Raw genomic sequence first — 17,353 nt, forward strand, 5'->3', positions numbered from 1 at the left:
ACTTTAGAAGTTCACCTCAGAGAGCTGGAAAGAAAGCACCTCATTCACTATTCTAACAGCATTGTTCAATGTGGTGCTACGTTTCCGGAACAGTTTAAATGTTTTCACAAATATCTCCTTTATCAGCGTGTCTTCTTCTATCTTGCTGGAACATTATTCAGAAACAGGTGCTCCCCCATGAACAAAATCCCCACCTGAATTTAGAAAGGTTGTTTCTGTTGTTTCCTTTTCATGACTGAAACTGGGATTATTTATTCCCTGTCATGTGGATCTGAGTTTACATTGATCATTGCTATAATCAACAATAGCATGACTATTTTGAGCTTGTCGAGACAGGCATAACAGAATATTCTAATATAGAAATCAGAAGTATAAAGAGCTACAGACAACTCACAAAAGAACCTACACAGGCAAAAACTAAACAAAACAAAACAAAAACCCTAGGATTTGATTCTCACTCTCTGATCTATTAAAATCCCTGATACGCGGAACAGTATTGTAAAATCTAGTAGTACTATACATTTTCCTTGAAAAAGAAATAATATCTTCGCTGAACACACGTCATACACACGTGCCCACACAAAACAGTGCCGCTTCTCTATTATTTTGATTTATTTTTATAATTATGCATATTTTATTTGCACATAGATCTTTAGCATAAAATATTTAATCCACTTCGTATCAAGCACATACTCTCTACTTCTTTACAGGAGGGGGACGCAAAATCACCCGGTAATTTGCACCATCCATTATTTCAAGCAGATTTCCACTGATTTATACCAGAAAAATATCTAGATTTTTTTTTAGCACAGTATAAACTATGAGATTTTGATTTGGACTATAGAGAAAGTGGAGACAATGACTAATTTAAAGGGGTTTTCAGCTTCCATATGCCATTTTTTTCATATCATAGGATAAAAGATCACAACACTTTCTTGCTGACCCCAAAACAGCCCAGAACCTTTTCAAGACCCCAGGCCAGGATGCCATTAGAACTTAAACACATCTGTTGTTCCTGGCATAGCATGCTCATGCATTTGTTCAATAAACATTTATGAACAGCTTCTATCTGGTTCTAGAGATGCAATGATGAGGCTGAGGCAGAGTCCCTTTCCCAGAACGAGAGGGGCCGTGGGGAGGCAGACAAGTTCAAGATTCCCATAGAGCGCGTGTTCTATGGACTCACACAATACACTGGAAAGGAAATGGGGACTCTCGGTGTCATCAGTTTTATAAATTTTCTTTGGATTTTGTCCTGCCCCAGAATCTGTCCCTTCTTACAAAGGTTTAGTTCAATAATAATAGCTTTCTCTTAACGTTGGTGATGAACAAACCTCCATCAAGCCTTTAAATGAACAGGTTCATGCAGTTAGTATAAACAAGAAAATGTGTGATCAGGGTTTTTGACAATTAGTGAATAAGGGCAATAATAACAATAAGAGTAGCTTAGATGTCTCCTTTCTTTCACTTATTCGACAAATATCATGGAGTGATTACTGTGTGCAGTGTCTGCACTATGGATAATGCAAGATTGAACAGGCAAGAATTCATGGAACTCCCTGCCCTTAATGGTATTGTGTTCTCGTAGGAAATACTGTTGACCCTTGAACAATATGGATTTGTTTGTTGGGGTTTTTTTAGATTTTATTTATTTATTTGTCAGAGAAAGAGAGTGCGCACAAGCAGGGGGAGCACAAGCGGAGGGAGAAGCAGGCTCCCTGCTGAGCAAGGAGCCGGATGACCAGAGCGGAAGGCAGACCCTTAAACAACTGAGCCACCCAGGCGACCTGAACAATATGGGTTTGAGCTGCATGGGTCCACTCTGCGAATATTTTTTCTAATGCATCAAACTCCCTGCTCAGAAATTTTGAGAGTAGCTTATATTTGAAAAAATAAACCTGAAGCCTCTTTCACTTGGAGATTCTCCTTCTCTTAAATATTTTAAGAACTAACCTTCAAGGTTATACTATCTCAACAACTTAGACAAATATAATTTTATAATAGAAAAGTTTTCTGCACACTTCTTAGATAATCATCAAGTTAATTTTTACTAAGCGGACAAAACATGTTTAAACTAGGCCTAAACAATCATATATTTTTGGTTCTTACAAACCAAGCAAGTAAAGATTCTGAAACATAATCAATTAACAAAACAGAAAATGCCACTGGATATGCAATGCAAATTGTAAGCAATAATGTTTTAATACTGACATGATTAATTTGCTATTAAATATTTATATAAAATATAAGGTGCATGACTAACATTTAGGAGGACATACCTTTACTATCATTTTTCTCCAATTCTTTTAGTGCTTGAACAAATGTCTGCTGACTTTCAGTGAGAGGCCAACTGTTATACAATACCAAACACTGTATAATGTACTTGTTGACCTGTGAAATAAAATGCAGGGTTTAATCACAAACAATAAGAATAAATGTAGTATTTGCCCAATAAGCACATAATAAATGCATAACTTTCTGTATCACAGAATCATAATTTGGTCAAGTACTATCAGATGTTCTCCAAAATGTCATGATATCACAGTCTATAAAATTTATCCTCACATCCCCACCAACACAGGCAATTAGATAGTCTATTGTTTATTAATTTTTGCATCCATGTTTAAAAATGAAACATTAATTTTATTTTTGTTACTCATCAGTTTTGGAATCAGGATTACATTAAAAATGATTGGGAAGTTTGTGTTGTCTTTCTGTTTTCTAGAACAACTTATCCCTTGAAGGTCTGTTAGAGCTATTCTGTGAAGCCAGCTGGGCCTACGACTTTTGGAAAGGTAAAATTTTGATTACCATTTAAGTGTTATTATTCTTTATTATTATTATTATTTCATATTTCCTATCTTCTATTGAAGCAGCTTTGTCAGTCCTCTCCCACCCCCGGCATTTGTTATGTCTTTTTTCCCTTAAGTTTTAAATTCACTAGCATAGCAGTGTGTTTAATAGTTTAATTAAAAAAAAAAACCTGTTGTTTGCATTTATACCTCCACCCTATTTTTTTGTTGTTCTGTATTTGATTTATTTACAGTTTTTTTTTTTTTTTCTTTCTTAGCTGGTCTTACAAGAAGCATGCCCACGTATTGATCTTAAAAAAGTTTAGGGTTGGGGCACCTGGGTGGCTCAGTTGGTTAAGCGACTGCCTTCGGCTCAGGTCATGATCCTGGAGTCCCGGGATCGAGTCCTGCATCGGGCTCCCTGCTCAGCAGGGGGTCTGCTTCTCCCTCTGACCCTCCCCCCTCTTATGCTCTCTTTCTCTCTCTCAATAAATAAATAAAAATCTTTTAAAAAAAGTTTAAGTTTCATGAACCTTGCTAAATTTTGTTCCCTGTTTTATTAATTTCTACCTTCACTTTTATTAAAAACTTTCTTCTTTTTTCTTTGAGTTATTTTGCTCTTTTTCTAACTTTTTGTTTCAATAGCTTAGCTCATTTGTTTTTAATCATTTATACTTCCTGATGAATTAATTTGAAAGTCAACATTCCACTGAATGCTATTTTAGATGTGGTTACAAATTTTGATTCGAATTTTTTAGTTGTTACCAAATTCTTTGTATTCATGATTTCTTTTTTTTATATTCTTTGTAACTAAAGAACTATTTGGCATATTTTCTTTTGCTTCCACATTTATGGGATTTTAAGCTGTCATTTACTAATTTCTATATAATTGTACTACGTTCAGATAACACCTATAAAATACAGTTTGGTTTTTATTGAGGCTTTGCATGTGTGCTATGAAAAAGTATATTCTCAACATATTAGGTGAAGTGTTCTATATAAATATCTAAAAACTTAAGCTTACATTTAAATTTTTCAAATCCTAGTAATCATATGTATTTTTTCATCTTGATCTATTGGTTTCTGAGAGTTGTGTATTAAAGTGTTCAACTATTAACTAATTATTTTTCTCTGTAGTTCTAAACAACTTTTGCTTTTTACTCATTGAGTCTGGACAGTTCGGTTATGCTCATATTTACTTGTTGTATTCTTCCTTTTATTTTTACACAATATCCTTCATGAATTCTATGCATGGAGACATTTCTCACAGTTCTCAGTCCAACTTTAAGCTTTTGGTGCCATTTTGTTTAAAGGTGTCACTTTTAAGCTACTTATAGTTGAATCTTACTTTTTAATCTAACTTTAGTTTTTTATTCTTTTAATTGATTAATAATTCATTTGTGTTTATTGTCATTAGTCATATTAGGATTTATTTCTGGTCTTTTATTTTTATTTCTTTTTATTTATTTGTTTGTTTTGTTTCTGATGAATACATCATTTTTTTTTCTGAAATTACATTGTCCCTTATTTTACATATACATATACATATTTAACTTAAGGTATGTACAAATTGGTTTTTATTAATATGTGACCTTTTTCATAATTATACAGCCTCATAACTCATGTAACATAAGATATTTACATCTACATTATAGGGTTAGTATACACATTAAACTTGCCATATATTTTAACATCTTGGCACAGAGAAACTATTAAATAATGCTCAATCCCTTGATTCTGTTATACACTGGTGGTATTGCAGACAGAGTGTATCATATAACATGTCAATGCTTAGGAAAAGAATCATCATCATTTTTGTTAGATTTTTAGGAGTAATACCATTCATTGAAGGATTCTCTTAAACATAAATATACCTGCTGTGGAGTGCTAGCATTTTCTTCTATGGTGGGCATACTGGCAGTTTCCTCCTCCATAATGGGCTGCCCAGTGTCTACGATTGCACTTGCAGGTCTGCCCTTATAGGATTTCTGACTTCCCTGCGCAGATTTCTTCTTGATGTACAATTCTTGCTCCTTCTTGGATGAAGCTTGCATTAAAAGAATTTGTTTGCTAGCTGAAAAGGAGAAATTTATTATACTTACGTTAAACTGTGTGAAATGCATAATTATGACTGACTGTGTTCTTTAGGTATATCCTTTTATAAGACACTCAAAGGAACAAGTCAATTTGTTTTGTTTTAATGAGATAAAAAGCAATATTACTGGCTTCTGGGAGATATTCTGGTCTTAAAGAAACTTATATAATAGCCTGTGACTTGCATAAAGCAATGTGTATTCTGAGAAACCACTGATTGCTAAAAGAATGTACAATTCAACAATTTTTCATTCATTTTGTGTCACTTGAATGACACTAAACTAATACCATATACTGTGACTTCTTCAGGGTTTATACACTATATGTGTGTATGTTATTACATTTATGTAAGACTTTCATTTTATTTTTAACTTCTCTATTCATTCTTCTGTAATTAAAAGATAATAAAACTACCATTTGGAGGAATAAAAATAGAAATATGCCCCATGTTATTAATTGATCAAACATATATTGAGAGAACACAAGTGAATGACACAGAGAAATTCCAGTTCTAGCCATGAAAAAATAATGGCATTGGATTTACTCAAAGCCATGAAAAAAAAATTAGATAAAATGTATGAAGCCACTGTTTTCAGGCATTAAACAATGCACAGCCCAGAGCTGTAATTCTTGAAAGAAAGGAAACATACAAGATCTGTCCACTTCCGCAGATTTCTGCCTGTGAGCACCTTCTCGATTGTGACACAGGGAAGGACAGTCCAAACAGTGAACAACAGTGTTGTCAGGTTCAGGTAGCAAGACTGTAGTTTGAGGCTCCTGAGACAACTAAAATTTGTGAGGCAGGGTGCCAGGGGCAAGTACTGAGCCCAGAAATATGCATAGTGGTCCACTTGGGTCTTTAATAAAATTCTAAACTTTATTTGTACAAACATCTAATGGTGCCTGGCAGACAACTCCAAGGAGATTGTGAGCTTAATGGAGATTCTGAAGTTTGTACAGTGTTGAAAGACATTGAAGTTCTGCCGAAGTATGGAAATTTAATGAACACACAGGACATCAGTTGAGACTCAAGAAAGGCTATTCTTTAAGGGTAGTACAATGCTAACCCTAGAGTAATGGAAGCTCTAGACCCAATTTAAGAAAGCTTAGAACCAAGTCTTGAGAAGATTAAGCTCTCAATAAACTGCTTACTAGAACAAAATTCAAAACTTTTTCAATGAAGAGAGCATATGCTTGACTCTTAGCAATGTAGCATGTACTGTGTGTAGCACACAATCATTCTGATATGTGAAGAAGCAAAAAATATGAACATCATTTGAGAAAAAAAATCAATAGAAATAATGGCATAGCTACCCAGATATTAAAGATAGCAATAAAACAAAACAAAAAACTTGACCAAACAAAAACTTTAAAATAGCTATTAGAAATGTGTTTAAGGATTTAAGAGAAAAGATCAACATAATGAAAGAATAAATGGTGAATATCAACAGAAAAATGGAACAGAGAATCAAAATGAAATTCAAGGTTGGACTATATCTGGAATGACACATTCCTGAATGGACTTTTTTTTTTAAGATTTTATTTATTTATTTGACAAAGAAAGACGGGAGCACAAGCAGGGGGAGCAGCAGAAGGAAAGGGAGAAGCAGGCTGAACAGGGAGCCAGATGTGGGGCTCGATCCCAGGGTCTTGGCATCATGACCTGAGCCGAAGGCAGATGCTTAAATGACTGAGTGACCCAGGTGCCCCATTCCTGGATGGACTTTAAAAGCACATATTCAAATCAGAAGAAAAGATTAGTAAACTTGAAGATAAGCAATCAAAATGATCTAAATAGAAGCACAGAGTGGAAAAAAAAATGAACAGAGGCTAACTGCCCCTGGTATTATATTGTAGTGGGTGGAATAGTGATCCACCGAAAGAGATAGGTCTATCCAGAATGTGACCTTATTCAACAGAAGGATATTTGCAGCTGTGATTAAGGTAAGGGTCCCCAGATGAGATCAACCTGGATTAGCGTGGGCCCTAAATCTAATGATGGGTGTCCTTAAAAGAGAATGAAAAGGACATGACACAGAGCCACACAGAAAGAAGAAAGCTATGTGAAGACAGAGGCAGAGATTGCCAAAATGGTGCCATCACAAGCCAAGAAATGCCAAGAGCCATCAAAAACTGGAAGAGGTAAAGGAGGATTCTCTTGTAGAAACTTTGATGGGAGTGTGGCCTTGACAACACCTTAATTTTGGGCCTCTGACTTCCAGAACCATAAGAGAATGAATTTTTGTTGGTTTAAGCCACCCACTTTGGGGTAATTTGTTACAGCAGCCTAGAAAATTAACACAGATATCAAGTGATCTAAAGTACATGCGTTCTTAGTCCTATGTGGCACTACTAATAAAACAAAATATTTAGGTATGAACTTAAGAAAGTATGTGCAAAGTCAATACATTGAAAGTATAGAACACTGTTGAGAGAAATTAAAGACTAAAATAGGTTGAGAGATATACTGTGTTCATGGGACGAGCAAACTCAGCTTGTTAAGATGCCATTCTCCCCAGGTTCCATACAATCCCAACTAAAATCTAAAGCTACAATTTTCAAGGAAAGGTGGTAGTGGGCTAAGAGTGACTATTGGCTGATTGAATATCAATTGATCAAAATAGAGCTCCAAAATAGACCCATGCACACATAGTCAACTGATTTTTGACAAAAGTGTCAAGGGAATTCAATGTGCAAAATAATGGCTTTCCAACATAAAGTGTCAGAACAACTGGATAGCCATATGGGAATAAAAAGAACCAAAACCTTAAAAACAAGGCACAGTTTGAAGATCTGACTTATTGGGAGGAACAGAAAAATCTGGTTTCTACTGCAGATTTACATAATTAAGAGGCAGCTTTAATTGCCATGATTTTTCCCCCTTTTTGGAAGTATAAGAACCTTCAGGACAACAGAACTTATTTCCAGAATTGCAGAAGAAAACATATATCCCTTATTTTGATTTAATCACCACACTTATTTAATGAGTATATTCTGTGCAATTTTTTCTCAGATTGTCTTTAACTTTGTTTTTAAAATGACCTTCAAAATAAACTGTTAAAACATCAAAAAAAAAAAAAAGAACCAGAACCTTGATCCTCTACCTTACATTATATACAAACATTCGAGATGGGTCATAAAACTAAACATAGATGCTAAGATTATTAAATGTATAGGATAAAATATGACATGTAATATCCATGACCTTGGATTAAGGAAAGATTTCTTAGATAATACACAAATAGCACTAGCAATTTTTTCTAAATGATGACTGACTTCATCAAAATTAAAAGCTCTTAAAAAGTTATTGCTGGGGGGCGCCTGGGTGGCTCAGTTGGTTGGGCGACTGCCTTCGGCTCAGGTCATGATCCTGGAGTCCCGGGATCGAGTCCCACATCGGGCTCCCTGCTTGGCAGGGAGTCTGCTTCTCCCTCTGACCCTCTTCCCTCTCGTGCTTTCTATCTCTCATTCTCTCTCTCTCTGAAATAAATAAATGAAATTAAAAAAAAAAAACGCTTTAAAAAAACAAAAGTTATTGCTGGGCCGCCAGGTGGCTCAGTCAAGCGTCTGCCTTTGGCTCAAGTCATGATCCTAGAGTCCTGGGATTGAGCCCCTCATCAGGTTCCCTGCTCAGTGGGGAGCCTGCTTCTCCCTCTCCCTCTGCCCCTGCCCCCACTCGTGATCTCAATCTCTTTCTCTCTCTTGCTTGCATTCACTCTATCTCAAATAAATAAAATCTTTTTAAAGAAGTTATTGCTAAGGAAGTGTAAAGACAAGAGATCATATTTGCAAAGCAAATATTTGATGAAGATGTGTTTCCAGAATATATAAAAAAAGACAACCCATTAAAAAAATGGCCATAATGTATGAATAGATACTTCATTCAATGAGTTATACATATGGCCAATAAGCATACATATGGCCAGTAAGCTCAACATCATTAGCAAATTTAAACCACAAAGAAATAGCACTACATACCCACCAGAATGACTAAAATAAAAACACTCGCAATAAATGTTGGCAAAAATATGGAGAAACTGGAACTCATATACTTTGCTGATGGGAGTGTAAATGATACAGTCCCTTTGATAAATTATTTTTGCCAAGTTAAAAAAGATAAAATATACATATGTCAAGCCATGGCACATTAATTCAACTCCTGAATATTGATTCAAGAAAAATGAAAACATTGTTTAAAAAAAACTTATACACGTATGTCTCTAGCAGCTTTAGTTATCATATCCTAAAACTGGAATAAACGCATATGTCAAAAGAGAATAAATAAATAAAGTGTAGTATATCCATACAACGGGATAATACTCCACAATATAAAAAGAAATGCAGGGGCATCTGGGTGGCTCAGTCATTGCTTGTGTTTCCTCTCTTGCTGTGTCTCTCTCTGTCAAATAAATAAATAAAATCTTAAAAAAAAAAAAGAAATGCAGTACAACAACAGAAATGTACCTTAAAAACATTATCCTAAGCTAAAGATACCAATGCCAAAAGAGTATTTGCATGGTTTCATGAAGTTCTAGGACAGGTAAAATTAGTCTATTGTGTTGAAAATCTGAACAGTGGTTGCCTCTTTGGGGAGGGGGGAACTGAATAGAAATGGCCTTGAGGGATCTTTGTGGGTAATAGAAATGTCTATATCTTGTTAGAGGTGTGGATCACACTAGTGTATGCCCTTACCAAATTCATCAAATTAGGTTTGTGCCTTTCGCTCTACATAAATTATACTTTGATTAACAGTTAAGAATGAATGACACAAAGTCTCTACCCTTGTGAAGTAATTCCTTCATTACTTCCTTCAGATATTAAGTCATTCATTCAAACCATCATTCAGCCCACATATGAAAAAGGAGAAAATTTTCCTTCATATATGAGAATCTACAAATCACTCAGAAAAAAAACCCCAGCTAGTTCCAATAGAAAAATAGGCATATGACACAGAAAAATTTACAAAGAAGAAAATATAAAAGGAAGATAAATAAGATATATAAAATCATACATGCTTGAACTTCACTAACTCTAAGTGTAATATAAATTAATAGTTTTAGCAGTCACACTGACAAAAATCAAGAATATGATAACTTAGAATAAAGGATAAAATATGGTAAGTTTACACAAACTCCATGGAGGACAATTTGACAATATATATAAAAATTAAACTGTAGGTACCCTTGACCCCAGAGTTCTACATCTAAGCATTTATCCAATATATATGCATATACAAGTTCATAAAATTATATACATGGGTTAAAAAAAATAACCTCAGCATTCTTTGTGTAAATATAAGATTAAAGTTATCACAAATCACAATCACTAGGAGACTGACTACATTAATTATAGTATATCATCAACAAAATTGAGCCTTATACAGCCATATGAAATAAAATATTTTACTATCCCTAGTCTATAGTACTTCCTCAAAGAACCAATTTCTTAGATTGTAAAATCTGTGGAAAATTCCAAATTTGATATTAGCCCTGGTATAAGCACTGGTATACTGGTACTTATAAGATTTTATTCTTAAAAAATATATGAAATATGTTGACATTCTTTCAAATTCCCATGAGAGAAAACAAAACCCGAAGAGGCCTGTATTTAAGATTTTGTTACTGGATCGGGCGCCTGGGTGGCTCAGTCGTTAAGCGTCTGCCTTCGGCTCAGGTCATGGTCCCAGGGTCCTGGGATCGAGTCCCACATCTGGCTCCCTGCTCCGCGGGAAGCCTGCTTCTCCCTCTCCTACTCCCCCTGCTTGTGTTCCTGCTCTTGCTATGTCTCTCTCTGTCAAATAAATAAAATCTTTTAAAAAAAAAAAAAAAGATTTTGTTACTGGATCACTTCAGAGCCTTCTACATCTTTGCAATGGAGTTTATTTCTTCTTTCATACAATAGAATGTTTGCTTACGGAGTAAATATCATAGTCTGCCATGTCCTATTCTCCTACAAATATTATGTGCACCCACACACACACACACACACACACACATTTTTTTGCATGTACTTTTGGTGGGGGTACTCCCAAGAAATAATCTAACTCACAGTAACAGCTCTACCAGTATCTATGGAGACACTTACAAAATCTATTCTGTGAAACATAAAAAAAATCATGAATAAATGGAAAGAAATAGCCTTTACTTGCATATGAATTCAATATTATAAAGGTGTCAGTTCTCCTTAAATTAATTAATCTACATAGTCAAGGCAGTTAGAAAGAAAATGATAGATTTTTACATGGTTTGAAGGGAATTCGAAAAAATTGTACAGAAGGTCATCTTGGAATACAAATGTGAAAATTAGAAATATCTTATAAAAGCAGAATAATCTTGGATAATGGCTGTAATTTTGGATTAATTTCTGAATTCTGTTCCAATTACCCTTCTACTCCATTTCTGTCCCTTTCTTTGCTGTAAGTAAACTCATAAAATTATTTAAATGTTTATGTATAATTTTCTTGGAAATCGTAATCTTTGAAGTGAAATAATGATAACCTATGTAACAAACTATAAAGTGTCTGACTACTCATTTGAAGATTTTATTTACTTATTTGAGAACGCAGGGGAGCGGAGAGAGAGCTCATACAAGTATGAGCAGTGGGGAGAGGCAGAGGGAGGGGAAGAAGCAGGCCCCCCCGCTGAGCAAGGAACCCAACTTGGGGCTGGATCCCAGGACCCTGGGGTCATGATCTGAGCCCAAGGCAGATGCCCAACTGACTGAGCCACCCAGGCTCCCCAGATAAATGTATAAATCTTTAAAAAAAGATATAATCAGTTATTTAAAAAAAAATAGTGGCAGAACTCAGGAAAAGCACAAGGGATTTCCTGTTCTCTCGTTTATAATTTTCTGTTTCAAAATTTTCTACATTGGGCAATGTATTATTTTTATGGTCAGAATTGTTACAAAAATAACTGAATATGTATCTAAGTATCTCCATTTTCCATTATTTCAGTAACAATTTTATTTTATTAATTCATAGTTCTTGTGACTATTACATTGAAAGTAATGACTTCAAAGTTTCTGTTCATTTTAATAGAATATTTTCTAAAAATAATGAATTAGGGATAAAAGAACAGTGAAAAATTCTTTCAAAATAATAAAAATGTTATTTCTTATTCAGAATTCTAAAAAGGCTCATGTAATAAGAAAGTCTTTAAAGTAGAATTATAACAATCTGTTGATCTTCAGAGACTAATCTGACACACAAATGCAAGTTTTTAAAAATATTTTTAATAATATCGTTTTACAGATGTAAATGCTTATTTGCTATTTTACCTTAAATAAAATATTTTAAAATCATTTACTTAAACATAAATACCTATTTATGGATCTAAATAACCCATTTAAAAAGGCAAAAGGCATACTCACACTGGGAGCTCACAACTTTTTCACTCCCCAAGAAGTTAATTGCTGGGATTATAGCTTGCCCTTTCCCAGTGGAACTGACAATAGTTTCTTCATTTTCTAAGATCTGTAGCTTGATGAATGCATCTGGTTTGGACGTGCGTACCTGTACTGTAACAGGATGCGGTAAAGCAACTTTAATGGAATACCTATAAAGAAAAACATTTGAATTATAGGCGGTTTATTGATCTTTCCCTCAAGTCAGTAAAGGAAACTGCCTAATGTGCTGATAGGATAATCTAAAAGTAAATCCATTGTGTGAAATTGACTCAAATCCTGGAAACATTATTGCTATTATAGACTTTGACAAAAGATCTCTATATGCTGTGGTAAAATGAAACAGGCATAGGACATTTATTACCATCAGATCCCAAGCAGGAAATGTAACTTTTGTTTAGATATGATAAAGGCTTATAAAAAACATGATAGATCTGCAAACTATGGACACACCACACCTTCCCATTATACTCTCCCCCACAGTTGGACAACTGGCAGCAGACTTCAAAGCTTCACTGTTTACCATGTTTTCTTTGATTCATAAAAATGCAGAGAAATCAAAATTTGTACCCACCACCTGTTCTCTCAGCCTTCACCATACAAGTTGAAAATCATTTACAAAAAGGCAAATGTACAATATAACACCATCCCAACCCCTCCCTTGATGCAACCCAAGAGGTTTTGTTTTATTTTGTTGTTTTTTTTTTTTTATTTTGTTGGGCTTCTTTTTCTTAATTTAAGTGAATCCTCACAAATGCTCAGGACGTTATAAATCTTCAGTTTCTCTAGAAATTTGCTTTTCTGAATATTGCCTTTCTCCTGAATCTTAAATCTCCCCTTCCTTATTCCTCCTTGTCATTGGTTTTTGTACACCTATAGGTCTCACCCACCTTTTAACAAAAAATCAAAGCAAAATAAACCAAAAACACAAACAAAAGAAACCCTTCAACTAACCTTGAGGTCCAGCCTCTGCTGATTTTTTCACTCCTCCCCAGCTTGGCACCAAAGGAGAGTTGTTGATTGCAACTGTCCACAAGCCCATCTCTTCCTATTGGCTCACAGCACTCTACTCAGCCCCCAGTCAAAGTGCTAACCTTGCTCTTGCAAGTTTCCAGCAGCTTGTCACTGCCCTATAGAAATTTCAGTTCTCATCTTTCTTGACTTCTCAGGAGAATTTGACAAGTTTGTCAACCCTCATTTTCCTCTTCTTCAAAAACTCTTCTCCTACAAGTGTAACAACTTCTGTACCTCCTAATTTAGTGCTGTTTTTTTCTTAGACTTCTCTCCCATTGACATTCCTATAAGTATCAGAGAATCTTAATATTGTGTCCTAGGTGCGATAGTCATGGTGCAAACTTTCCTGGGCATTTCCATGGGCAGAAACAGAATAATGGTTCCCAGATTTGTGTCTCCAGCCCAACTCCTTATGAAATATCACTTGGACATTTCACTGATCTACTCATAATTAACATCTAAAAATGAACCAATTGTCTTCCTATTGCCCAACCTGCAAATGGGGTTTTCTCCCTGTAACCACTATCTAAGTAAAGAACACTTACTGTCCCCTGACCCCAAGTCAGTCCCCAGGAGTCGCAACCAACCAGGACTGTCAATTTGACTTCCTCAGTGTCTTAAAACCCTTTCTCTTCTCTCTAGATCCACTGTCACTGCCTAGTATGGGTTCAGTTTTACCCCCTGCCCCCCCATAAAAGCTATGCTGGAGTCCAGTACCTGGAGTATCTGCAGTACCTCACAATATCACCCTTTTCGGAGACAGGGTCTTTCTGAGGGAATCAAGTTCACATGAGGTCATTAGGGTGGGCCCTAACCCAGTATAACTGATAGATATCCTTATGAGACAGGAAATTTGGAAACAGAGAGAAACAGGGCGAATGCCAAGTAAAGATGAATACAAAGATCATGGTGATAAGTCTATAAGGCAAAGAACACCAAGGATTATCAGAAACCCCCAGAGGCTAGGAGAAAGCATGGAATAGCTTGTCCCTCACAGTCCTCAGTAGGCACCATCCCTGCTGACACTTTGATTTCGGTCTTCTGGCATCCAAAACCGTGAGACTGTGAGACAATCGATTTCGGGTGCTGAAGCCACCTACTTTGCCAGTTTGTGGGATTTTGTTATGGCAGTGCTAGCGAACGAGTCCACTGACCAGCTCCAGGTTGCCATCAGCACACACCTGGGTTATTTCAAAAGCTTCTTCCTATCTGGTTCCCCTGTCTCCAGTTACGCTGTCCTTCATCCATTCAACACACTGCAGTCTTTTGAAATTTGTTTTCTTCTATATTCCGTACCTTTTATGATCATATATAATTTCACAATAATACGGTTCTAACAACATTTCTGCTCTTAGAAATTATATTTAAAAATTTTTTTTTCAACTCATGCTTTGCAGGCATAATGTCTTAACACAAGTCTATTGTGGCCATTTGTCTTAAAACTCCTCAAAGCGTGTTTCGCCTCTCAGATAAAGTCTAAATCTCTTGCCTTATGAGGCCCTTCTCTGGCCTTACCCTTGCCATAGCCCGCTAGAGCTCCACTTTGCAAGCAAACGTCTTCAGTTCCTTGAAAAGGTCATACACTCCTTAATTTCTGAACTTTCACATTTGCTCATGAAGAAGTTCCCTCCTCACCTTGGCCCCCACTAAGTTTGACAGCTTTAGGACCAGCTTCTAGGACTAATTTAGATATTGGGTTAAGTATCACTCAGTTGGTCTATTAGTGGTCCTGCAGTGTGATACAGTGGCCTCCTATCAGAGTAGTTAAAATATCTTATCACAATTGTTATTTTTAATTGCTGGTATGTTTCCCTCCTACTTCTTTCCTTTTTTCCCTGGCTTTCTTTCTAATAGCCAATGTGCAGATAAATGACAAGAAGCAGACAGATTAAAAAGAGAATTTTCTGCCCCTGCTGTTACCCCCAGTTCATGTTTTCTTTCAGTATTTTCTCTAAACTTTTACCTACATATAAAATATGTAAACAAATATAAGAACAAAAACATATGCTGGGAATATACTGTATATATTGTCCTGTAATTTAATTTTACTACTGATTATTTTATAATACAAACATTTTTGCACGTTCTTTAAAATAAAAAAGTTTTAAAATACAAATAAATAAGAATTAGAGGGGAAAATTAGCCAGAATACAATAAATTTGTACATATATTGTCAAATAGATTTAGGGGTTTCTTTAGAAAACAAATTTACCAATACATGTGGAATCTTTAAAACATATAATCTCTTTAAAATAATAAATCTTTAAACAATAATCAAGAATTTACTTTAATATTTACAATAAATATGCCTATCACATCTCTATTAATACTATAGAAAAAGTAGAAATGGAAAATTTGTAACAAAAAATAACCAGAGTAAATTGTTGTATTTTCCTACAAATGATTACTACGTAATCATGAAAAAGAATTCACAAAATGTTTTAATGGCACTGGGAAATGTGCACACTATAATGTTAAGTAAAAAGGTCAGATTACAAAACTTTAATTACATTATGATTTTAATAATGTTAAGCTGTGACTAGGAAAAAAAAAACCACCAAAAAAATACAACAGGATACTAACAGTGATTGTTTCCAGGTTGTTTGATTACAGGTGACCTTTACTTCCTCAATAATATATTCACATATTAATAGTTAACTGTGGTCAAGCCCAGAGCCCTGTGCATATCTAGAGGCCCAACCTCTGTAGCCACAGTCACTGAAGGACAACGTGTCAGCACCCATCTGGTGCCAAAAAATGCCAATTTGGGGCATTTCCCTTCTGTCATATACTTATACCTGAATAAAATTTTCTTATCATTGGGTATGTAGTAATCTCTGATTTCCTTTATGGTGAAGCTATTGCCTGGAGACTCTCGAGATAGGCATGGGAGTGGATTATAGGAACCAATGAGGCGCAGTTTCCATCGTGAGGACGATACATATGTGTCACCAGTAAATGCTTCAGCCACGAATGTGTAGCCTTTCTAGAGGAAGGAGAATTAGACAGAAGTAAGGGATACTGTTACTGGTCTCTCAAAGGTACAACATATGGCTTCGCCGTAGTAAAATGCTTTATTATCCCGATATACATAAAGATCCCAAGATCTCTTGATAAAAGAAAATCATTATCATTACATTTTGAAATTCCTCTTAGAAAGTGCATCTTACATGTTTTCAGAGAAAATGAGTAACTCTAACACTTTTGTTTGTGTAGTTCTCAAGCTATAACACAAAGCACATAACTCTGATAGATGATTGCTATGTTTTCTTCCAATTCTTCTAATGCTTGCTAATGCAGGTTTTTATCATTGCATCACCCTGGAGTAGCCCAATAACTTCCTACCTGATGTCCCTGTTTTTAAATACAAGATGAGAAAAGGAGAAGCATTTATGGAAATGTAGTTCCCTTGGGATGACAATTGTCAGATAAATCTATCAAGTTAACAGCAGATCTGGTTCCAGGGAACCCAGATATGAGTATGGAGATGAGCTCTTTAGATTGGGGAAAAGAAGCAGCTAAGAAACCTGGGATAATGTTATAGTGGGTAATAGCTTGGTTCTATGTAATTGGATATCTATCTGGCAAAAATGTCAGTGAAGCAAGAGCATGATATCATAATGAGATACAAAAGTTCAAAGTAATTCTGAGTTTATAATTCCAGACACTTCTAATAAGGAAAAAAAATATAGATTTGTATTCCAGTTGATTCTGATGCAAAGGAAGCTCTCCGATGTGTTTAGATTTCCAGAAACAAAAAGTAGAAATATATAAGACAGTATATCTATATATATAAGACAAAATAAATTCAATAAACATCTAGGAATATTACCCAGAATTACAATACCCATAATGAGATGAGAATTGCAACACCAATAAGGACCTTTTAAAATTATGTTTGGGGCAAGGAAATAAAGGAAGATAAATCATATACACTAAAGTATTTTTATTTGTAAAGTGTAATGCACAGATTTATTGCTGTTCTCATTATTTTTTGAGCTTGTAATACTAATACATTAAGAAACAAAATAAAATTACATGACTCTGAT

At 35.1% G+C, this 17,353-nt stretch overlaps 1 protein-coding gene across 1 annotated transcript in view; it reads right to left on the minus strand.

Moving 5' to 3' along the window:
• The window catches only part of ADGB (androglobin), a 158,614-nt gene that overhangs the window by 29,631 nt on the left and 111,630 nt on the right, over positions 1–17,353 (minus strand). The window contains exons 26-29 of the mRNA XM_088023849.1: positions 16,103–16,290; positions 12,258–12,442; positions 4,667–4,866; positions 2,280–2,391 (exon numbers count right to left, since the gene is read on the minus strand). Coding sequence (XP_087879975.1) covers positions 2,280–2,391; positions 4,667–4,866; positions 12,258–12,442; positions 16,103–16,290 — 685 coding nt within the window. The remainder of the gene's footprint in view (positions 1–2,279; positions 2,392–4,666; positions 4,867–12,257; positions 12,443–16,102; positions 16,291–17,353) is intronic.

The sequence above is a fragment of the Eumetopias jubatus genome, unplaced genomic scaffold, assembly GCF_037043125.1.
Source record: "Eumetopias jubatus isolate StellerSeaLion01/CBP00866 unplaced genomic scaffold, mEumJub1_p1.0 scaffold_6, whole genome shotgun sequence".
NCBI lineage: Eukaryota > Metazoa > Chordata > Mammalia > Carnivora > Otariidae > Eumetopias > Eumetopias jubatus.